Here is a 25,415-nt window from a genome sequence, read left to right as displayed (position 1 = left end):
CGTCATTGCTGCATATTCCCACTGAGTCACTGTCCTGGGACCTCCCAGTTGCTCTCTGATGAAATCAATCTGAAGTTGTACACTAAAATAATAACTGTAGCTATGAATTAAGTCTTTGGAGAACAAGCTCTCCTTTCATACTGTTGTTCTTAACAGTAGAGCATCATCATAATCACCTTCACAATATATGAACATTACTACATTTCATACAGCGTCGACTATGAGCAAGGGTTTTTCTGGACTATGTTGGGTGAGGGGACCTGAGAGGTACTAGTCCATACCCCTCTCCTAGGAAGAAACACAGTCAAAAGAGGAATTCCACTCACTGCATGGGGAGAGAACTCTTGTCAAAACACATAGCTTCACACCTACCATGGCCCACCTGTCAATAACCCATTTGGTCCTAAGTAACAGTTGTGTGCCCAACTGCTATCATAAATGGGAAAGTTCTTTCTCAGAGGAGCACTAAGAACAAGGTCCAGAGAAAAGGTCACCAACCCAAACAATGGCTTAGTGCCACCAACAAGCACCTAGGTGACATGGCTTAGCCAAGACCTTGCCTTTCACTCCTCTTTAAGAGTAAAACTGCTTTTAGACAAAAATCTAAATCAATCATTTCTATTTTGAGACAAGTTTAATCAGTATAATCCTTCCCCACCTGCACTCCAAATTCTAAACCTGATTTTTCTTTAAACAACAACAGACATCATCCATGCCTAAAGGAATCTTCAAGCAATTAGGAAGATACTCAAGAGGAATTTTTTTTTTTTTTTTTTTTTTTTGGTACCTTTAAAAGTAAGCACAAGGGGAGGTAAAGGAGAGGTGCCGGGGAATGAAAATGACCCAAGTAGGTTGTGTTGGTGTACAAATATGTGACAACAAATCCCACTATTATGTATAATTATAATCTCCAATAAAAAATATTTTTAGAAAAGTAAGCACAAGGGTAAATACCTGCTCTCTCCTGTACCCAGGAGAGAGTCTTAGAGTTTCAGCTTCTACTCTTTGAGACCAACATTGCTTGTTTACTCTGGAAAGCATATGAATCTAGTCCTTAAACAAATATCAGTTCTTGAAAAAACATTAATGTCAACTGTCTGTGGTTCAGCTTTAATCAAAAGTCTAGCTATAAGAAATAGTTAAAAGACCACAAGACCTACCTACTTTTCTAGATTTTATAAATTTAATGACAAAAATTTCTCTAGTTTTAAAATATTTCCTGTTAGATTTGAAGGAAGTTACCTTCGTGGATCACTCAGCATAATTTTCCTTGAGTTATGTATTTGTATTGGGTTCTCAGCCTCTAGTTGGTGGGCCCTAAGAGAAGCTCTTACCAAATCTGCCTCTACTTCAGTCATGCTGACTGCAACCATGTCCCTGGGGATCTCCCTGTCAGAGTTCTTCCTGAGAGAGTTACATTAGAACTAAGTGCCAGGGAGAGCACTCTTCCCTCAAGGTACTGGCCTTTACTTTCTCATGAGTAATAAGAGTCACATAATCAGCTGTCAGGGAATTTGGAACCAAGTTCTCAAAGTTATATACCATGTAGAATCATATGGTAGTCTTTATTCAATCTTTTCTTTGATTTTACCTTTCTACTTTAATTTCTATATTTCCCAACACTCACTTTTCATCTATTTTTTTCCATTTTACTGTTATCTATTTTTGTAAGTCACCAATATTTGTAAAAATGGAGGTTTAAGTACAAACCTCCATTTGTATATACAAATACATTTATGCTTATATCCATTAATGTTTATATAAATTGTGTTTATATACATGCATACATGCACATACACACACACACACACACACACACACACACACACTCATATATATCTGTTTGTAAGATTGGCAACTAAAAGGGTCATACTACATTATTTTCATGAAAAAGAACCATTATAACAGAAATGAAATTGGTTGTACTGGATTATTCATCTCAGAGGATTATTTCAATGAATTCAACAAATCCTGTGGGCTGTTCATAAACACAGAAAAATTCATGTTCAGTGGCACTTTCTATAACATTATTTTACCTAATGCAATGAGTATTTGGAGTTCTTGGAATTTAATTTCTAAATGGCCTTGTTCTTAAAATTTTCTTAAATGTCAATTTTTTAAAAATTCGAAATGCTTAATACTCATACTCTAGGGAAGTAGGCATAGATATATTTGAATATCATATTGTTAGAAGATCTGCAAGGGACCCCATGAGATAGTGTACAGAATGTAAAATATAATCAAGATGAACTGTGTTTTATTGGTAAGCATAGCAATGCTGGAAATGTACAAAATAACTGGAAATAAGGTGTGTGTTGCTGGGATTGAACCCAGGGCCTCTACCACTGAGCTACATTCTCCTCCCACCCCAAATTTTTAAAAATATTATTCTTAGTTCATTTGCTTGTTGAGAGGACTAGGTCCACTCATGGAACTGGGGTTTGTGTAAGCTCCCTAGACCCTGCTGGGACTCCACAAAGTAGAAATATACTGAAGAACCATCAGATATTTGAAAACTCTTTGATCTCATGAGTATGGGATTCATATCTAATTTTAAAATATTCTTCATTTGAAATAGAAGTGAAAGTCTAGCAGATAAGAAATTCTTAGTGGAAGCACTGGCTCCGATATTAAATACAACTGGGCTTCTCACTAATAATCCAGGAAGCACAGAACGAAGACATTGACCAGCCTGAGTTCCAAGCTAAGACGAGGTTAAAAACACAGCATTGTAATACAAACACAGCTTGTAAGTACAACGTGTGTACCTACTGTTCTGCCATTTAAACCTTGAGTCGCCGTACAAACAAGTCTATCTTGAGGAAACAGACTTAGTAATTTTCCATTCAGACTGTCAGAGATTTCACAAAGCGCTTCAAACTTGGAGAAGTCTCTGTTGCCAGATATTTTTCTCAAATTTGTTATCTACATTTCTCCCCATTAAGATTTCCCTTTAATAAAAAATGCTTTTCTTAAAGGTTGGGCTTTAAATGAAAGCTTCCTTTCTACAGACTTGGAGATTAAATTAAAAAAAAAAAATTAAAGAGGCAGTGACCTCATTTGGGGAATATCAGTTTTAAACTCTCTTCTCCATAGCCAAAGACAGACCCAGATCAAGAGTCCCAACACTTGAGTCTTTCTAAAGTTCAGAGGAGAGTTCAAAAGATTGGAAAGGAAGGTAAAATACTAATCAATGAAAAGATCAAGATGCAAAATTGCTGCAGTGGCAGTAAATTGTGATAATGACTTGAGGAATCTTTAGAGTCACTAGATACAGGAGGGAAATCTGTGAGAGAAAGAAACTTCAGCACTCAGAATGTAACTAGAAAAGACCATGTCCCTTTAGTGTCTACAAACCCACTGGAAGATGCAAGAACAATTATTAAGCAATGTACAAGAGCTCTATTATACTGTTATTTTAGATAACCAAGAAAATAAAGCTCCACTAGCTCAGGTCTCAAAAATTTCAAAATACCCACTCTACAAACACAAGTGAGTGCTCTTTTACAATAAATTAATGCAAAAATTACTTCAAACAGAAAGGTTTTTGCCAAGCATGCTATAAGTTATCAAAAACTAAAACAAAGTACAATTTATTTGATGGCAATTTGAAATTAAAATATTTCCTAAAAATTATTCCATTTTTGCACACTAGCTATATGCTGAAAACTGCTCAACACCTTTTCTGCATTATCTCATTTAAAACTCTTAAGTCACAAGACAGGAACTGTTATTATCTCTAATTTATAGAAAAGTAAACCAAGGCTCAGAGATGAACAGTTACTTAATCCAGTATCCTACCTAATTTGTGGCTGACCCAGCATGAAAGTCAGTTTTCCAGGTTCCCAATCCAATGCTGTTCTACCACCATTCTTACTGGTTGAATGCTAGGATAGGGTTAACGCTCGGGTGACAGAGAGTGAGTCCATGGCCATGTGTGTACTGATAGTCCCAATTACGCTGTAAGGAGTAGTATCAAAGAGAATACAGCAGAGATGCAGACTTGCAGACATTCCTTCCTAGAATCCACTCCTTTTACCTTGCACTGATCAGATCACATTACCAAGCTATTTTCTGAGCTCACTATAAACTTTCAAACCCTGCTGTGCCTTTGCTAGTGCTGTTTGATTGATTTGGAACATGCTTCTCTCTCTACCCTCCTCCACCTCCTTCTCTACTGGTTGAGATCTAACTTCCCACTCCCTGTCCCTGAAGTCCAAATTAAAGCACTTCCTCCTCTACAGACTCAGAGCACCTTGTCTGTTTCACTCTAAACAGCACTTGGCATATTTATCTTACATTATTATTAGGCACATACCTGCCCATCACTTGCAGAAAAAAAAACCTTGAGTCTTATAGACTGCATCCGAAATATCTTTGTATCACCCATGTGTCTTTAAACAGCGCCCTGAACACAGCAGGCACTCAATAAATGTTTCATGTAGAGTTAAAAGAGGAAACTCAGGTACTACTACTGCAATGCTTATATCAAAGAAAGGCCTATTCCCAAAGGATCTAGGGAGTATTTCTGCTCACTCTTCTTTTTGAAAGGATTTTTTTCAGACAGCCTATCACCATTCCAAGGAAGGTAATGGGGCTATTTTTCTGTTTAGGAACCAGTGGTTTAAGTAATGTAAGCTATGGATCAGTGGTTTGCAATGATGGGGCTGATCGAAAGACAATCACACTCAGCACTGCTAAGGTTAATGGCATTGCCTCTTATAGAGGAAATATAAAAGTGGAAGATAGGGAAGAAACCAATAAAAACATTTACACACACCTTTAATGGTATGCAGAGTAGGACCCACTTAAATGAATACCAACTAATGAAAACATCGTGAAAAGAGAGTGATTTTTAGAGAAACCTTTTATCTACAGGTCCTATATTTATAGAGCAAACCTTTTAAATGAATACAGGAGGAAAAAAAGAATTAAACTGGTAATTGTTGTGATTCATTGTGGTTCGTATAACTTTCATCAGACCAATGAAATAAATGAGCCATTTAACCAGAGAAGGCTCTTCCTCACCAATTTATGTCACAAGTCAGTAAGAGCCTCCTCAGAAGACACCAGAGAGCAAAAACCAGTCTTGGGAATGACTGAGCATACCCATTCTACTGCACCTCTACCTGGACTCACTGGAAGACTTTTCTGAGAAGAGGAAGTAGAAGAATTCAGTTCAATGCATGAAAAGGTAAACATGCCCTTCTAATAAACATTAGATATTTCCTTTCTATTAAATTTATGATTGTTTTCTTAAAGTGAGTGTTGTTACCTTGAATACACAGGTATGTGGTGGGCAGGGAGTTTGATGAGGAAGTAGAAATGGAGGCTCAAAAGCAGAGATAAGAGCTGGACTCTGAAGGTGCTTAAACCTCCTTTCTAAAATAATAGAAATTGAGGCTGGGGTTGTAGCTCAGTGATAGAGCACTTGCCTAGCATGTGTGCAGCACTGGATTCGATTCTCAGCAGCACATAAAAATAACTAAATAAAATAAAGGTATCGTGTCCACCTACAACTAAAAAAATTAAAAAAAAAAGAATGGTTGCTTAAAATACATATATTAGAAGTTGTTAGGAATTGAAATTCTGTGCTTAACAAACCTTTCAGACCAGTGCCTTAAGAAAGCACACATTTCCTTTTAGGGTTATGGAATACAAAACACACCTGCTAGAGACAACGGTGTTCTTGGGACCCACAGCATCTAATGAAATGTCTCTTACAGAACCATGAATATGCATGGTTCAAGCCTGCTTTTCCTCTGAGCTGACTGTCCCCCAGAAAAAGAAGTTGAAGGAAAAGTCAATTAAAAGCAGATACAAATGTCAGTGGGTTTGAATATGCTCACTGCAAATAAGAAAAAAGTCTGGGGATTCAAGGGAGTTTGAGAATAAATAAACTTGAGTCAATCTGAAGTCAAACATGGATCTACGAACAGAATCGAAAAAGATTCCTCAAATGTATTCTGGATTAACTGGAATATCATGGTTAGAAATTGTACGTTTATTTATTTATTTAGACTCTGAGATATTTGTGGGTGTTTACTTTTTAAGAAATTAATCTTGGAAAATCTTGGATTGCCAGACTAGTTCTGAGTAGAGGGCAAGAGTGGTGCCATGATAGACACAGGAGTGATACCCCTCAGTATCCTTAGGACGGTCCAGGCACAGGGGTGAGATTGTGTAAGTCCAAGCGGTAAGACATGTTCCCCATCAGAAGGAAGCACTTATTTCCCACGCAAGAGCTTTGTAACCACATTCATCCTGAAAAAGTGTATAGATGGTTGAAAAAAGTGCAGAGTATATCATCTGCCTCCTAGTATTTTTCAGGGGAACCAGAAATGTATCTGAAAGCACTTTATAAGCAATAAAGCCATATATAAAATGAGCTACTGTAATAGTTTCTGGTCATCAGGAATTCCTTCATTTCCATCTCTGGTCTGCTTTTTAGATGAGGAAACTCATCTAAAAGGAGATTAAGTACCCTTCCCAAGGTCAGTTTCAGTGAGTAAGTGGTAAAATCAGGGTGAGACTTTTTATTTTTGTTTTCTGCAGTGCTAGGGATTGAACCCGGGGTCTCACACATGCTAGGTAAGTACTCTGGCACTGAGCTACAACTCAGCCCATGGGTATGAATATTTGAAAAGCACTTCATAGCTAGGCAAATGGCAGAGTCAAGGCCCTGGGCCAGGTTTCCCATCCTCTTTCATCATGCATCTGTCAAATCTCCAAGTAGAAGGCTGCACACATCCCTTCAAAATCACTGTCCTCTAGTAAGAACAACTATCGCACTCATTGCTACCCATGTTTTGCACCTCATATGATCATGAAAAAGAGAACCAGGAGATACGGTGACCTGTATTTATGCTGAAACAATATGGCATGGGCACTGCCTTTCTTTTCACACAGGTCTTGCTTAAACTCTAATACAGCCTACTCCTATTTGATTCTTGTCTTCCTTGGCTCTGCTCAACCTCTCACACTGTAAAAATCCTTTCAGGTTAATTTTGCCATGCAATGAGTGTTTCTGCCACACTTTGATGAGCAACACCCAACTCTTGTCTTGTACAAAATATTCTATCCAGGTGCTTCACTCAGGGAAGCTGCTGGCTGTGGGCAGATGACGATGGTGGTGGTGATACAAAGAGAAGACTGCCAAATGTGAAGCCTAAAACACTCCTAGACCTGCCAAGTCCACCCTTCCCCCGCTGGCTGGCAGCAAACTTCTCATGCCCTGCTTCAAAACTATCCAGTGTGGCCTGCAATCCCAGCAGCTCAGGAGGCTGAGGCAGGAGGATTGAGATCAAAGCCAGCCTCAGCAACAGCAAGGTGCTAAGCAACTCAGTGAGATCCTGTCTCTAAGTAAAATGCAATAAAAGGGCTGGGGATGTGGTTCAGTGGTCAAGGGCCCCTGAGTTCAATCTCTGGTACCTCCCAAAAAGAAAAAACTATCCAGTGTGTCAGCAGTCTGAGGATTTGCAGGTATCAGAGGAACATATCACAATATAGCAAGAAAAACTGCATGCTGCTTAGGCTGACTTGTAAGTATGGATACAGGGTTCTGCAGAGGAGACGGACTGGGAACCACATGCTCTCAACAGAAGCCCAGTGAACATGGACAACATCAGGTATCATCTTACCAGCAGCAGACTTCTGTGGAGAACCCCTGCTGCACACACAGGGCACCAGGTAACAGGGACACAGGAAGGCACAATAGAGGCCTTCCGCATTTATGGCAGACATTTATTTATGCACACTATGTGATAGACAGGCTAAGGAGAAAACAGCAAGGGAAAAAGAAACAGTCCTTGCCTTCATGGAGTTTACCATCCACTAATGTTTGCCTTTCAGGATTATTACATGAATCACACAGATAATAACGTCAAAAGTATTATAAATGAATGCAAAATCTAAGTGAACGACTTTCAAGTAAATTTTACAACTTGAAGGTAAATGGAGGAAATGATTTCCATAGCTTTCAAGTAACTTTTTGATTTCAGTTTATTTAATTCTGGAGAAACAGTAAGTCTAAGAAAGCAGAGTAATCACGTGGTAGAAACACAAGGGCCGGAAACTGAGAGCCTCGATTCTACCGCTGATCCAAGTGTCATCTGAGGCACATGGCTTTACTTCTCTGAGCTTCCTCAGCCCTGTCACCAACTCCTGGAACAATATCTGGCCTTTAGCAGATGTTTATAAATATATAGTGGTTGAGCGAGTGAATGTAATGTGAAGAGTTTTATAATTCACTGTAAACTGCAAGAAACTGGAGATAGGACAGCCAAGTGACAAAGATGCATGAAACGTGCCGATACCCTGAATGGCCCTTGTTGCTAAATAATGTCAAACTGGCCAGCAGAGAAACGTGGGATTCTAATTGCTCTTAATACTTTCTCATTACACCTCTAGGACTTGAATTTTATTATTATTTTTAACTCAACAAATGGCCTTTTCCGAGTCTGGCTCAGAAGGCTAGTAACCTAGCTGGTGAATCCACCACTGCCATTCTAACTAAGCCTTCTCTTCAATATTTACAGAATAAAAGGCCATTTTGGTTTGAGCTTTGAGCACATTAGATTCTGACAGCTTGGAAATGTCATTCTCAAAGCAAGGTCTTTTCACACGCGTAGAATTCTGGCTCTAACTACTCTATAAATGCAAATGCAAATATCCTTGACCAGAGAACCTTGAGCATCATGTTCTAAGAATGTTAGTGAGATTACATGAAGTTCTTTTTAACTGTATTAGTTTCCATCCGACATCTACTAAATTGAATTAGAGTAAAGTGGGGAAGGCCTAGGTTCGAAAGGTGGATGCCAAAGAAGTCACATTTTAATTTCATCTCCATCTCTCATTTATGGATGCTTTCTAGCTGTCAGCCAGGCAGTCAGCAAGCTCCACTCCAAGGGAAACACGCTGGGTGACTGGCCATCCAAGAATTAAACATGATACAACTGGTATATTAGAAACAGTTCCTAAACACTATGCCTTAGCTAAATGCAGCCTCCCATGCTGGGTTCTCAATGCCCCAGGCCTCTGCTCAGCATGCTCCCTTTGCTTAACAAGGATCTTGCATCTTCCCTCTCCCACATTCAAGAAATGCAAATCTTGCTTATTATTTTATCAAGAGTCCTAGAATCTAGGGGCTGTGGTTGTGGCTCAGTAGTAGAGCACTTGTATAATATGTGAGGCACTGGGGTAGATTCTCAGCACCACATACAAATAAATAAAGGTCCATTGACAACTAAAAAAAATTTTTAAAAAAAGTACTAGAATCTGTACATTAGGAAAATACCTTTATGGTACATCTCTTCTTTAAAAAGGGGATTTCCAAGAATATAAATTTGCAAAACTCAAGGAAACAAGAGATAGTGAAACTCCTCTGCATTTAGCACTAAACAAGAACCAGAAAAGGCTCAGAATAGACAGGGAAAGAGAGAAGGACAGAGAAGAGAGAGAACAGTCGCAGGCAGCCTGGCCTAAGTTCTTTTAAGAGGAGTTGGTTACAATCCCTGTGAAGTTACTTATGTGTTCTGAGACATTACCTACATGCTCCCTCCCCACCCCATTTCCAGACACCTTCACCAAAGTTAGCTACACACATAATCCCTATGTGTGTGCAGTATGGAAACACAAAGTGCAACCTGTGGGGCACAGGGCATAGAAGAGAGCTTTGTGTGGCTTGGGATAGCTGTAAACTAAACCAACTCAGCTGGTGCAGGAACTGAGAGACAGAGGGAAAGGTAGCTGCAAGGATTCCCAGCGCCATGCAGAAATCCTGGGGTGTGCTTTAGATTCCCTCTGGTTGTGGAAGCAGGTTTAGGGTTAAGTCTAAGGACAAGAAGGCCCTAACATCTGGGAGCACACATACACTTCAGAATTCAGATCAAGTACCTAATAAGCTCTTCTGTGAACACCTGTAGCCTCAGCATTGCTGCTTCTTGTCAGGCCTTTAGCACTTGCACCTACTCCACCACCTGCCCCAAACACAATCCAAATACCTCCAGGAGCCGACAGTCACATTTAGTCAAATACCTGCCTACACATCCTTCGTCAGATTATGTATTTGATGAGTACTGGGTCCTCATCACATTTATGTATAACCCTACTGCATGGCATAGGGATTAGCACATATATTTAATAAATATAAGTGATTAAAGAAAAGATGAATTGGAAGGGGGGAGGAATAACCTACAATTTTATATTATTTCCCCTTAAAAGACTTGAAACTCCTCAGTGCAGACTTCATTCATTCATTCATCTACTTTTCCATTCACTCCAAAAATGCTTATTGAGTGCCAGACACTGGAATCAAACCAAAATACTAGTTTCTTCCCAAAGAGCATACAGTCTAAAATAGTGGTTGCCTCAAAATACACATTAAGGGTACCTGAAGAAAACACTGGGACTTCTTTTTATATTTATTTTGAATCTTCTAGAAAATCTAAATAATTAAACCTAGACTGGGGGTATATAGATCAGTGGTAGAATGGTCGACTCACATGCATGAAGCCCTAGGTTTGATTCCCAGCACAGAAAAATTAAATAAATAAGTAAACATATAAATAAATCTTCATCATGCCATCTCCCTCTCTGGGCACCTATGTCAGATGGTCACATGCCCTCCCCAAGGAAGGGGAAGGTGGGAATCTGCAGATCGTCTCTTATCACTTTCACCTTCACCATATTGTGACATATTACTGTTTTCATTTGCTGGTGTTCAGTTAAAAGAACTGATGAATTATCTAGTTTCAACTAATCATTATCACTACCACCTCTATAATTACCTACCACTATTATATATTATTATACACTGTAACATAGTGTACATTGTATGTTATATATTATTATATGACATAATTACATGTCATTATAAGCCAAGTTATTCTTTAAGTTTTTGATTTTCCTGGGTTTGGGGAACAGGACATACAGAAAAAAACACTGAAAACCAAACAACACAAATTAATTGAGATTATCATAATTGTTGACTATAAAGCTATTAAAACCTTCCAAAGCACTTCACTAACCATAACTGTATTCTGGCCTCAAAGCTCATCCAAGAAAGTTGAAATAAGACTTACCCTGCCTCTCACTTGTTGCTGACCATGGGCATGTGCCTCAGCATCCCTGAGTTTATCTTTCTCACACTCTACCTCTTAGAACTATTATGGCAAGATTAGACAACACACTCAAATAATTTCAAGTGTGTAGTACACAGTATTATATGATTACAATCAATTTTCTTGCCTTTCCTACGCATGCACAAAAAGAATCCACACAAAAAAGAGATTTGAGCCCCTAAACTCACATATTCTACACGATTCCATATGATCAGGCTGTCAAATTTTGTTAGGGATCCTGTATTCCAAAGTTATGCTTTCCTGATCAATTTCTGTGGACAAGTGCTTTGGGAATCTACTTTGAGCTGCCTTAACCTTTGACCTCACTATCAATTCTGCTTCGATAGATCAGAATTCAACATTATCCACAGAAAGAATGAATGAAAAGGAAATAGAGAGGATAGGCAGCCCCTCACACAATCTTTTTTTGTTTTGTTTGTTTTTTAGTTGTAGATGAATATAATACCTTTATTTTATTTATCTTTATGTGGTGCCGAGGATCAAACCCAATGCCTCACACATGCTAGGCAAGTGCTCTATCACTGAGCTACCACCCCAGCCCACACATAATCACTCTACTGGCTCTTATTGTTACCTGCTTTTCTCTTTCCTCTTCTCTAAGAGAAAGCTGAAAGCTCTTAGTCATAGGTCAGTCTGGAGCAGAGACTTCTGTATTGCTCATAATCAACATCAAGGACACCTTGCAAAAATTTTCTCTTGTGGTGTCTATTTCTCAAAGTATTCTATATACCATCTGTATTAAGTAACTGATAATTCAGCTCTCCCTCCACCTTTAATTGAATGAATGCAAACTATAACTGCCAAATAGAGTCTCTGTACCGGTAAGAGAACCAGTGAGTTCGCAAGCATACAATCAAAAGCAAAACTCATGTGCCTCTGTAGCCTTAGGGGGAAGGCTGCATAATTTCTCTAGGGGGAAGGATGCATAATTTCTTTTCAGACTGTGTTTTCCTTTGACTTCCTTCAAAGAGTACAAGTTGGTAATGAACCAGGCTAGGTCAAATCCCATGCTAAAGTTTACCTGTATGCAGGGGTCTCCAACCCACTATAACCAAAAGGACATACATATGAATCTGAGTTGCTACTTTTAGAATTAGCTAATGCTGGACCAGTAAGGTGCCTCATTTCCCCCTTTCTGTCGTAAGGATATTCCTTATAGTTCAAAGCTGTAACAATGCATTAAATTGAAAAGCTTTCAGTTTAGACAGCATTTGCAATTTTAAAAGAAGATAAACCTCTCTATGGAGTTAACATGATCTGTGGATGTGGGCCATTCTAGGAATCAGATATCCTAATGAACTTTGTCTTGCTCGCTTGAAATGGAGAAATAACCAATTCTTTTAAATAATTCAGAAATCTAAAAGGAAAGGGATGAGGTAAAAATTTCTATTGTACTGCACAAAAATGGGAATTGGAAATAAACATTTTATGTTTTCAATAAAACTACATTCCAGCATCTTTTGCAATTGAAACACTTTCAAATTTATTGGCAACCATAATTGTTTTATGCCACCTAACAAACATAATGGCATTTTCTATAAATACCTTACAACTAATCTCATTCTATGCTCTCCACCTCCAGCAGAAAGATCAAATGAAAATTTTGTCCACTGCCTAAAAATAGCCACTAATGAAGCACATACTCATAATATTTGAGACCATACAAGAGTAAAGAATGTTCATTAAGAATGTAATAATTTTTCCATAAAAATGTTATTGCCAAAAAAGTTTTTGAAACAAGGACAAGATGTCTTCTACCACCATGTACACGTCCACAAGGCAATGAAGTAATGAGAGAGAAGCCGGACTATATTGAGTATCTGCTATAGGCAGCTGCGTGTGCTGGGTACTTTCCACGTATATTCATACATGCAAACATTCACACATGCAAATACACAGTTCTAAGAACACAAGTAAGCCTATGATCGCCATAATAGGGCTGAGGCAGCCATGTGGGAAGACAAGAAGGAATAAAGGAGGAGTGCCAATCCTAGATGAGAGAAAAATAAGAGGAAGGAAATGGAGATAACAATTGTTTGAGTGCATACGGAAACAGGAACAAAAACACATTTCCCAGGGAGGTGATACCAGGAAACAAAGATCCAAGAGTTTCAATGACTTGCCTAAATTTGTAAAATCAAGAAGTTAATTAAGGAGCCAGAGTTTGAATTTCAGCCTTTCTATAATACAATGTAACAGTTAAGCAACCAGGCTCTGGAGCTAGAGTGAGTGTGAATAGCTTTCTATCTCTGGATTATGAGCAAGGAAGTGAAATTCCTTGTGTCTCAATGTCCTCATCTGGAAAACAGACACACAACACCACCTATCTCCATAGGATTATAGTAAGACTAAATAAGACCACAAATACAGAACTCATAGAGCTCTTCCTAAAATGAGTCACTCAGATCACCTGCTGCAAGGACCGTGGTTGTCTCACAGCCCTACCTGCCACTCCTCTGGATCCAGCACACATTTGCAGGCCACACTTCCTCCAGGCTGCTCCCATTTGATGACAGAGGGGGAGAAGGTCATGCAGGCCTGTTTCTATGGGACAGAGAACTTTTCCAACAGTTGACTTTGGCCCAGGGGATCTTCATCAGCCTCGCCAAAACTTTGTTAGAAGCTCCCTGTTGTTTGGGATTCTTTCTACCTAATCCCAGCCTTCCCTCTCTCCTTTACTAGATGTCAGAACTGTATTGCAGTCTGAGGGTTCTCCAGCCTACTCTGGCCTCCTTCCCATTATATCTCATAGGTGTTGCCCCAATAAATCTCTTGCACATCGAATCCCATCAGGACCTGCTATTCTTCAAGGACTGACACACTAGTATGATATATTATCGTGAAAATAACAACCTTTATTTTTGTTGTTACCTGGTTCTAAAGTCCAATGGAATTTAACTATATTTTTCAAAACCTCTTTTCTTAAATCTATGAATATTATTCTTTCTTAAAGGTAGAGGGTTCAAATATCATGCCATATTTCTCTAATATTTTCAGACGAGTTTTTTCCTCTCTAGCAAAATACTGCCAATTACACATGAAAACACATGAACTTAGTGTTTCCATGTCACACAGCTTGTGACAAAGACAGCACCTTTGATTTTTACGTTTATCTGGAATGCCTTTTCTCTACTTCTCCTCTGAAAGTGGAATTTCCCAGTGCTCTATTATTTGACTGTTTTTCTATTTTTATCATCTTTCAAGAAGCAAATAGTCTGCCAATAACTAGATGTTGTGACAAGACATACTTCCTCGCGCTTGCTTTGGGAGAGTGACTCACATATCATCCCAATGGCTTACTCAATTAATATCCCGCTAATTAAGCTTCTACACTTACTTGCACAGGTTGAGTGACTCTCAGCTTTCTGTATTGTACCTATTGACCGTGCCTGACAAGTGGCTTATTGTTCCAAGAAAACTACTGGGCTAGGTACCAGGAGATGCGAGAGGAATGGAATTTAAGCAGCCAAGTCATGGGAACTCGGGAGTACTCTTCCCAGATTTCATTTTTAGTGGGTTAGATTCCAGTGGTTTGACCCTTTGTGATCGGTGAAATCATCACAGACTAATGAAACCTTTCCACATGCTGCTGCTACTGCTGCCTATGTAACCTTCATGGGAAAGCGTGGAGGATGAGGCTGGGTTGCCAGACAAAATATAAGACTTGTTTAGACAAACAACAAATACCTTTTTGTATAAGTGTTACTTAAAGATTATTCATTGTTTTCATTTGAAATTCAAGTTTCACTTGGCATCTTGTATTTTCATTTGCTAAATATGGCAACTATTAAAGAAGCAAAAACACCTTTTGCGGTAAATGTTCTTGAGCACTGGGGGCTTACAATCTAATGGTGTCATGAGATCAAGGTTAAGCTGAAACCTCACCAATTTAGACCTTCATTATGGAAGAGGAATCATTTGCAAGAGTGGTATGTGAAGCCAACTAGTCCATACAAGTAACTCAGCTGTTAGCAAAACATGCATAAGGGAAAACTTTGGGGTGTTCTAAAATATATTGCCAAGAATAGACCAGAGAGTCCCATTTCCTCTACAATGCGTTGAATTAAGACTGTCTACCACACCACACTGAACTCTAAGCTTGCCTTGCTTACCACAGGACACTTAGTATCTAATACAGGGACTCTCACATCCCAGGGGCTTAGGACATATCTACTTCATCAAGAAATGAATGGCTTTAGAATGAGCATTCCTCAGGAAAGCATATCACAGTATATCAAGGATTTACGAAGTCTTTTCCTTGGCTTACAAGGTCCAGTATGGTGTGGATTCCTGCTAACCCCTACTCCAGCTCCCTCTCCCTCATTCATGTCCCTCAAGCTACACCAACCCCTGACTAGTCCTCCAGCATGCCTCAGGCCCTTTATACTGTTACCTCTTATTAGAACAAAAGTCCCTAATATTAGCTGAGTTTACTAGTTAATTGACAGGACTCAGTTCAAATGTCAATGGATCAGAAGGGCCTTTCCTAAACACCCTTATAAAATGGCACTACAACCTGCACTCTTATCCCCTCCTCTTGCTTTATTTCCCTTCATAACATTTAGTATAATTTGGCATATTACATGTTTATTAGTTAGACTGTTGTCTGTCTTCTCCCCTGAGAAAGTAAGCTCAATTAAGAGCAGTATTTTGTATGTTTTGCTCAGTGCAATGCCTAAAATGATGCCTGGCTCTAAGAATGCACTTGATAATTATCTGTTGAATGAATGAATGGTCATTTATTTTCCCTCTTCCTACACTGCCAGGTCCTTAAGAGCAGGAAGCCTGATCCATTTCTATATTCTCTCAACACGTCCAACACATGGTCCAAATGGACCCAGCACTTCCTTGAAAATTATCTGTTGAATTGCTTATGAGAAAACAATGGTACCAGTATTTAAGTGACTTGGACAACTGATTTTCCCTAAACAGATGCTCAGTGTCAGAGTTTTAATGGCAACTCTTTGCTAATTTGACCTATTCAGAAGCTATGACTTGGCTTCTTCTTGTTCATCTCTGAGTTTACAAGTGCTACTTGCTGAGAAGCTCTCTGGTTGCAAAACACCTACAGAGATCTAAGGAAAGACTGACTCCTTCATGGAGAGATTATTGGAAGGCCATTCCTATTTTACTGGGCCTTGCCACAATATCCTTTACACTTCTCTTTTGAATATTCACCATATGATGCCTGTGGATAAGGCATATGAGACTCCCTTGTTCCCTTTGGGTTAAAATCAACCAAGTATAGAAATTAACAACTGAGATGAAGCAGAGTAATCTGCAGTAAATACCACTCCTCCCCCGCCTCTATCTGAGACATCCCAGTAGATTTCCTTAACGACAAGCTCATGCCAGGGGAGCAGAGTTGCCAGGAGCTGAGCAAAACCTGAAGAAGAGAAAAAGAATGAGGAAGCTGGAAGGAGAAAAGGTGCCAAAAATCCTTGTGGCCACATGAATTTTTCTAGCAGACAACTAATCAATCTGGATTAGGGACTCCAAATCCCCAAATAAATTATTTATATTACATTCAGCTTACTAATATTATCCACAAATGGATAACTCCTTCCAAAAAATAATATGCACACTTAAAAACAACACATTCCCATTCAAATATCAAATCAGAAATGACCCTATTATTTGTAGCAGGGAAGGCTCATGTATTATTCCTGACTCCAACTAACCCCCCTGATATTTCACCATGCTGATTTTTAATTGATGGGGAAGTATGGGAAAGTGACCATCAGAAGTAGCCTTCTAAGGTAGTGCTGTCAAAGGGTCCTGTCATGCTGGCTCCAGGCACAGATCACAGGGAAAACAGCAATGGCAGATGGAGCTGCAGCCAGCACCAGGTGCACCTTCCACCGTACTGTGATTTGATGACGGCTCCTTGTTTGATTTCTTGACTGTGCCCAATTCAAATACTACACAAATGGTATTGCTTCCCATTTTCATATTTTTAGAATCCAGATCTATGGATAAAATTGCACAATCTCATATAAATTATAAATAAATACTTAAAAACATTTTTCTACTTGGAATGTCATATTCAATGAGCACCCCTGGGTCTATCTATGCTGGAACAAGAATCACAACCACAAATGAATTTGAGGACCAGAAAGAATTTTTTCTTTTTCCTTCTTTCCTCAGTATTTATTTGTACATGAGGGGTTGGAGGTGGAGGAGTGGAAGATCTCTAAAATAGATCATTAGCCACTAAATTTCAGAATTTGAAAATCAGGGGGACAGGGTCTAAAACAGTCCCTATTTTGGTCACTGATCAACCACACTCAAGTCTGGCCAGCTAGCTATCCTCTATGTGTGGACAATAAAATGCTCATAATGGCCCAGGCAAGGTAATACAGGTCTGTAATCCCTCTACTTGGGAGGCTGAGGCAGGAGGGTCACAAGTTCAAGTCCAGCTTCAGCAACTTGGTGAGACCCCTCAAAATAAAAAATGGAAAGGACTGGAGATATAGCTCAGTAGTATAGTGCTAAGCTGTATATATGAGTGCCTGATTTTGATCCCCAGTACCACGTGCAAAAAAATAAAAATACCCATAATGTCTTAGGGTATAATTACTTCTTTAAAATTACTACAACTCTCGCCTCTCCCCATTTTTCTGTTGCAAAGGCCCCTTAACTACCCAGGATCTTGTGTAAACTCAGCACACTCCTTTGTATGATGTAAGTACATGAGAGAAGCCCTCAGCCTTACCTGCACCCCATTTTTCACAAGGCAAGACCCAGGGTGTTCCTTTGTCTGGAGGCCTTTCTAAGGAGTCTCTGAACAATGATGGGTCACACCTGCTAACAATACTTGACAGAGCAGATTCACCTAGTTTCAAACCAAAATTTTAGATCAAGTCACATTCTAGTTCCCTGATCTCTTAAAGGAGACTGGCTCCATCACATTGCTGAAAATTCATCAGTCAGAATTTAATTACACAGAGCTGGAAACCAGAAGGCATTTAGGTTTTAATGTCTCCCTGAGTTGGGACCTTTACATATTTTAGAATATTGATCATTACTGTTATTGCCGCTATTTTGGTGGTCACTCTACTGTGTCTGTCCCTGCAGGGTTTTTTGAAAGAACACTGCAGAGAATAACTGTTGCTAGGTAATTGTAAAAGAAAGTCATGCAAATTATGAAATATTGATAGACTGTATTTACAAGTCAATGGTGCTAGAACACTCCTACTTTCCCAATAAAATGAAAACCGCAAGGCTGCACGGCCTTCATCATTCTTAAAATGACCCAACTTAAAATAACACATTAATCAAAACAGCTCCTAAAACAGTCCCTTCAGCAGTGATGACTTTTACATTTTGGAATTATCAATTTTATTCTGCCTTCCCACTATTTATTAATATTGCAATATAACATTGCAATATATCTACTATATATTTGAGGAGATAGTAAAAAGCAATTTAAAACATTAAGCAGAGGGTCTGAATTTTTAAGAGCATATTATTGGATGAAAGAATGTTTATCTAAAAGAGAAATAGAGATTTATAGTTTTCTTATCTCATTCCCAAATTACAAAGTGAATCACACATATAAATCTTAAGTCAGGAAGTCAGTAGCCTTACAAGTTATTTTTTAAACATCAAAGTATTTTAAATATGCATAGAACTGAGTTAAATGAAAAACTAGTGAAATATGGACAATTATGGTTGATAGAAATACATTCCTGGTTTATCTGGCTACATTTTAAGATACCTAGTTTAACAATTCAAGACAGGAACAACATAAAGACAGTGAACATGAAAGCTAGATCCAAACAATATTCCAGAGCAATTTTCAAATTGGCAGGTAGAGCTGAAAATTTTCAAAATCTGGGGCAAGCCTCATGATTAATGGCTTTCCACTGATTGAAAAGGCCTATCTGAGAGTTGATACCACCAACATATGCGCAGCTACCAGACAAATGAGGAGGAATAAACACAATTAAACCTGAAGAAGAAAGTAACCCAAGTACCAAGTTTGGTTTCTTATTATAAACATCAAATTTTTAAAACCACTAAGATAAATTTATTATTGGCTGGCTAAGCAGATGATTAGAGATACTAAGTGGGGGGAGGGGGATTCGTGCCTGTGAATATAACTTTTCTCTTCCTTGTTATCTTACATTTTTTAGTTAAGGGTACCCTCAATGATGATAGTGAGACCCAGAAGGGAGCATGTTTTCAGAGTGCCAACACTGGCCTGTGCTGTTGCCTCGGACACTAATTGCACGTGGCCCTACAGAAGCATGCCTATCCAGGCACAGAGGGTCAAGGTTGTAATCCCAGTAACTTGAGAAGTTGAGGCAGGTAATTGCAAGTTTGGGTGGGATCAGTCTCTGTAATTCAGCGAGACCCTGTCTCAAAATAAAAAAAAATAAAAGGGTTGGGAATGTGGCTCACTGATTAAGCACCCCTTGGTTCAAATCCTGGTTAAAGAAAGAAAGAAAAGAAGAAGCATGCATGAATGAAGTACGAGGACTGCTTCAAGAGCTTTCCCTCCAAGATGACTGACCTGATGTACCACAGAATGCATCAGGACGACTGTGCAGAGGGCTCGTAACTCTAGAGCCAGAGCTTCAAATGTTCAGTCCCCCAAACACTTTCAATAGTAGCCAAAGTACATTATGGGAATTCACAAAGGTGGTTTGCATAGATGTTCTAAGTCAAAGTCCAAAACCTAAGATAGTAAAGCCTTCAGGAACTCTTGAAAAGCTAGAGATGAAGTTTTGACAATAAGCATTAGGATTAAATAATTCTCATCACAGCTGGGAACTTCATCTGAACTGCATTCCCTTTGGTAATTAAGTATAAACTAATAGGGCAGTATTCATTTGCTCACCACACCTGCTCATGGGAGAGCTTACCCTGATCTATGGTGGCCATACGACCTCACCCTAGCTCTGGCTTCCAGCCACTACTTATCTAACGTATTTATGGCTTATGTGTCTGTACAGTCTTTCCCCACACCCCAATTAGACTGTCAGCTTTCCCAGAGGGTTGTGCTTTTTTTGTTTTTGTTTTTGTTTTCCACTTAAAGACCTTTTGGTAACTCAACATTGAGTAGACAGTCAAAAATTAGCTGGGGATAATGACAACACATTCATCTACTTTTTAAATTTATTCATTGAGCAAATTAAATACCAGGTGCCTTCTAAGTTCAAGGCAAAGAGCTAGATGCTATACAAGACTTGTCTTTAAAAAAGCATTTTTTCATGAATCCTACCCCTAATCAGTTTATAGTTTTTAATAAGCTAGTTATATAGTTTCTAGTTTTCTTTCTAGAATCTCCTTCTAGAGGGCGCACTCTGAAGGTTCCATCACCTCTAAATCACTTCTGCAGTTTGCTAATTCTCAGACTCATGGGAGATGAGCAGAATGTAAGGACAGAAGTGAACAGTGATATTGATGTGGCATTTTGGGGATTATGGGTACTTAGGAAGGAAATTTATGTTCTGACATCTCAGAGTAGAGTTAAGTATCTACAGAGTCTGAAAAAGTCTCGCCTTGCTTGTGACACCATCCCCTTCCACTCTAAGGCTCCCAGTTTTTAGCCTCTTGAATGTGTGTGCTCATTATATTTATGACAAGCCAGAACTAGAGAGTAGTCTTGGCTACCCTTTGGTCCTTATTTGAACCAGGCACCATGCTGTTTCCCATGCATATTCTCATTTTAGTACTCAGGAGGTAGGGTCCTTCAGTATTTCACTTAAAAGAAAACTGAGATTAGGGGCTGGGGTTGTAGCTCAGTGGTAGAGCACTTGCCTGGCACATGTGAGACACTGGGTTCCATCCTCAGCACCACATTAAAAAAAAATAAAAATAAAATAAAGGTATTGTGTTCATCTACAACTAAAAATATACATGTATATATATAAAAAAAAGAAAAGCTCATTCAGTCAATTACCCAGCTACTTTTTAATTTGAACATTAAGTAGGTCTATTTGACTCCAGAGGCAGAATTTTTAACCACTGTACCAATTTAGAGTTTTGGAGATTCTCATATTTTATCTCTGGGCTTCAAATAATTCCTTTGAAATTTCCATTTAAAAACAAATCTGGACAAAGATTTGTTTTCCTTTACAGTTGAGTCTTAAGGAACTTCAAGTAAAGAAAGCAAAAACTCTACAGAGAAAAAAAAAAAAAAAACAGATTAGTTGGACAGGGAAGAAACAGCTGCATCCACTTTAGGTAAAGTTTCATGGCCTCGTTTACAGTTTGGATGGAACGGCATGTTACCATTTGTCTGTTCAGTCTCCGTGGTTTACTAGGGGAACAGCATTCGTTTCCCATTACCTTTCTCAAGAGCTGGGATAAAAGGATTATTTTCCCTTACATATATGGATTTATATGGAAGGAGTTATGTGTTCACTTCATCTGAAGAGCAGAGTTTGTCACTTCTTCATCCAGTAAGATTCCAAAACTTCATAGAGCTTTGTTGATATACCTATAAGAGTTCCCGCTTTCAAATCAAAAACAAAACAAACAGAACTCATCCTCATGACCTGGAGAAATGAAGAAGGGGGGACACAGGATGTTCAAAGCAATAGGAGAGTAGTCCTCTAAGGCCTGTAAATACCTTGCCCTGAAATCTTCATTTATGCCCTTTAAGGATTCTGTGTATTTAAGGAAGACACAGAATAAAGTAATTTTTTTTCCAGTAACTTCACCTGAGGTTGACAAAGGACAGATGGAGGAAATCAAGTATGCTGATGTTTCTTCAATTGGGGTTGTCCAAGACAAAGCAGTTTCTACTTCTTTTTCTTTGAAATACATAGAAATTTGAAAGGTAGGAATCTATTACTTTATCTCTTAGATGCTAATACTTTATTTGAACTTGCATGATCTCCCCAAAATGGTACCATGAATCCTTGAGGTAGGACCAAGTAATCCAGGGTTAAAAGCAAACTTGGCCAGTATAGCCATGCCTTTGGCCGAAAAATCCAGGCTTGATCTTGGTTGTTTTTTGGAATAAAACACACAATATCGGTATTGCAGGCAGCTCCAGAAAGGCATGCCAGGCTCTCCTGCTCTCAATTTATATTTGCATGTGAACAGCTTGTCGGCCATTTTATGAAGACAGATGAATCGCAGGCCTGCTAGAGGGGCAGCCAGACCAAAATACGTGAATCGCACACCCCTAAGCCTGTGAGGTTCTCAAAATGAAAATAAAACGAGTATCTCTGAATACATCCTCAGGAAGATCATGTATAAATACAGTACATGAAAAAAAAAAATGAAACATTTAAGGCATCATCCACATGTCAAAAATAAAGAACAAAACTAGTCTATAAATATCACTCTTTAAAATGCCAACAAAAAATAATATGTAGCTGTTTACGACACTGAAAACCAACATTTAGAGGACTCCCCCACCCCTTTTTAAAAACTGTCTGCTCTAAAAAACATGTTTGATAAAGAAAATATCATAAAAAATACCAGCATGAGGAGAGGCAGAGTTCACACTTAATGCATGAGTCCAGCAACATAATAAAGAATTTCACAGGTGCAAGAAATGAAGCATATTCTGAGAAATCAGTGATAGGCTATCTCATGTGGTAAGCGCAGTCCTCCATCCCACGATAGCAACGGAATTCTGTTTACCTCTCTTTTCCAAAAGATCAGATGGAAATCAAAATGGAAAAATGTACGGGAAAACAAAAGGAAGACAGAGCCAAGGAATGAGGACATTCGAAGTAGATGAGAAACAAAGTATGGTGGGATTACAGGACAAGAAAAGTAGGAAGAATAATACCTACTTACTGCCAGTATGTTTCTTAGGACAAATGCTACCAAAAAAAGGAACGATAAGCAAGTCATACATATTAGCTTATTTAATTCTTCCATAGGTATGTAATATTACCCTATTTTAGAGAAATAAATCCATACCCTGAAGGGTTTCATGTTCTATTCAACATAACAGAGGCAAAAACAACATTTTGGAATTTTCTGAGATGGTATCTGTGAAAGTAACTCACAGAATATTTAGCATAGGAGAGGGACTACTAGTTCACTTCTGTTTTTATTGATACGGATGGTTTTCCTCAATCTAAAATTCCAACCCAGGACAATCTTTATTATACTTGAAGTACATTCTATGACTCTGATATTTCACAAGATACTATTATATTCATGTGTAAAGTATGCATTCTGTTTTTATAAAGTTTCTGCCACTGGAAGTTTATATATTTATACAATTGAGGAACTTCATATTCTCCTATATCCTTACTCTTTTAGTTTCAATAATTTAAAGTGGAAAAATCCTTCAAAGGTAAAGATGGTTTTCTTCAAGCAATTAGCAAATGGTTAAGGTCTTAAAAGACCTCAATAGTACTTGTCCATGAATGACCTTAAGTCACTCATTAAGATAAAGCTGCGTTTGTCACTTTAAAAAGGGAACTAAAATGACATGGAAAAGTCCCCCTTTTCACAGTGAAAGCATCAGAATGGGTAAAGAAACCCCACCTTTCATACTTTAATGAGGTGCCAGTAATCACCTTTCTTGGGAATTAAGGTCCTTACAGTATCCAGTGTTGCCTGGTGGGGCTGCCAGGCTGCGAGGGTGATCAGGAACAAAGAATTTGCCCTTGTAAAAGAAATCTCTACTTGAGTTTATTTCTGAATCCTCAGAGTTGTTCCTGCCGTGGGCCGCCTGTAGGGCAGAGCCCAGAATCCAGGTGCGGGGCCAGCTGCTGGCTGCTGTGCACTCTGATAGAGCAGCCACAGCCCACACAACTTACCATTTTCTGGCTGTTCCTTAATGTCAGCATCACTTGGCTGGCTGGGACTTTCAGATTGACTCGAATCTGAAAAACATAAAAATATAGCCAAACATTACAGGGTCTGTGAGGGAAAGTGGATCAGGGGTGCCCGACCTTCTTAAAAGGTTCAGCCTACAAACCAAGAATGGGAAACAACATGACAAATGAGAAAGAAAGATGAAAAGAGAAACAGGGGTGGGGCAGGAGCCGGTGCCTTTTGAGAGGACGCTCAGTTTCTTTTCCACCTCCACTGGCGTTTGCATGGTGCCAGATCAGAGCTCGAAGCTCTTCAGAAGCCATTCTCTTATAGACAGACCGTTTGCAAACCACTCTTCTCCATTATTTATACACTGGAGTCTGATAAAGACTTCATCCTTCATTACACACATCTGAAGCTTGATTCAGAACATAATAAAGTGTCAAAACATATTTTGAAACTGGTATATAAAAGCAACCCAAACAACAGTAACAAACTCTGTTGATATTTAGCTCTGTATTGCAGCAACAGATTATGCAGACTAACACCATTCAGTACCAGAGTTCTAATATTCTAGCACATGTGCTTGAGATAACTGTATAACTCGGAAAGGGCTTTCTGAACGTACTCGTTTCCTCTGTTGTTTAAGTATTGTGTTCTTAGTGCACCGATGCATTAGGTAGGTCTCAAAGGGGTTTATTAGCAAAACCAGGTTCTTGCACACCTTCATAGAATTAAACTGATTTCTTCTTTCATAATCAGATTTTAGAACTAAAAATTCTTAATTCAATTAATTTCTTAATAGGATAATTTAAAATAAAGTAACATTTAGTTTTAAAATTAGATTAAAACTATATTAAAAGAATTGTGTGGAATTAGAAGCAAGCATATTTATAATGTACTTGAGGAAGAGGAGAGAAAAATCAGAAAAATATTTCATAGGGAAAATTTTTTTATGTGAAGCATTTTCTGAGACTTAAGATAGTTTAAATTATTATTTTAAAACAATTCTTTATAACAAACAGATTCTTTATAACAAAAACTTTACATCTCTTATAATCTGTGGAAAGACTGGATCCTAACTTTACATTGACTTCACAGGGTTAGGATCAGTTCTCTGAAATTTTGACCACATTTCAGCAAGAAGTTGAAAGATCGAAAGCTCATGGCACTTAACTGTGATTAAACTGAAAGTGTTATTTCTGTTGCAAATAGACATATAGTATCACCAATCTTTCCTGGAGATATTTCACAAAGTGACTTTAGAATAGAAATGCTAATTTGTTATTAAAAAAGACTCCCTGTTTTAAAGCAAATGAAGAGTTTAATTCTGGGGAACTACTATAAAGAACATGTCTATTTTGAAATTTTCAGATAATCTTAACCTTGGTGATTACAGCAAAATATTTTTTGTTTATTTAAAGCTTCAAATGACTCAAAAAAAAGTAAAAGGGAAAATTTTTAAGTCTGACAAAATGACAAGTTTTTAATTTTCATGTAACAACTGCATAATTAAGACAAAAACGAAAGTAT

At 38.4% G+C, this 25,415-nt stretch overlaps 1 protein-coding gene across 5 annotated transcripts in view; it reads right to left on the bottom strand.

Moving 5' to 3' along the window:
* The window catches only part of NFIA (nuclear factor I A), a 357,286-nt gene that overhangs the window by 147,960 nt on the left and 183,911 nt on the right, over nucleotides 1-25,415 (bottom strand). For 4 of the 5 annotated variants that reach the window (XM_079103807.1, XM_079103806.1, XM_079103808.1 and 1 more), the window contains one exon: nucleotides 23,885-23,950. The exons of the other annotated variant lie outside the window; for it this stretch is intronic. In XM_079103807.1, the coding sequence (XP_078959933.1) occupies nucleotides 23,885-23,950 (66 nt within the window). The remainder of the gene's footprint in view (nucleotides 1-23,884; nucleotides 23,951-25,415) is intronic. 5 annotated transcript variants of the gene reach the window in all.

The sequence above is a fragment of the Sciurus vulgaris genome, assembly GCF_902686455.1.
Source record: "Sciurus vulgaris genome assembly, chromosome: 1".
In the NCBI taxonomy this organism is placed as follows: Eukaryota; Metazoa; Chordata; class Mammalia; order Rodentia; family Sciuridae; genus Sciurus; species Sciurus vulgaris.
The sequence above is the reverse complement of the archived record's forward strand: the minus strand, read 5'-3'. Positions and strand labels throughout refer to the sequence as shown.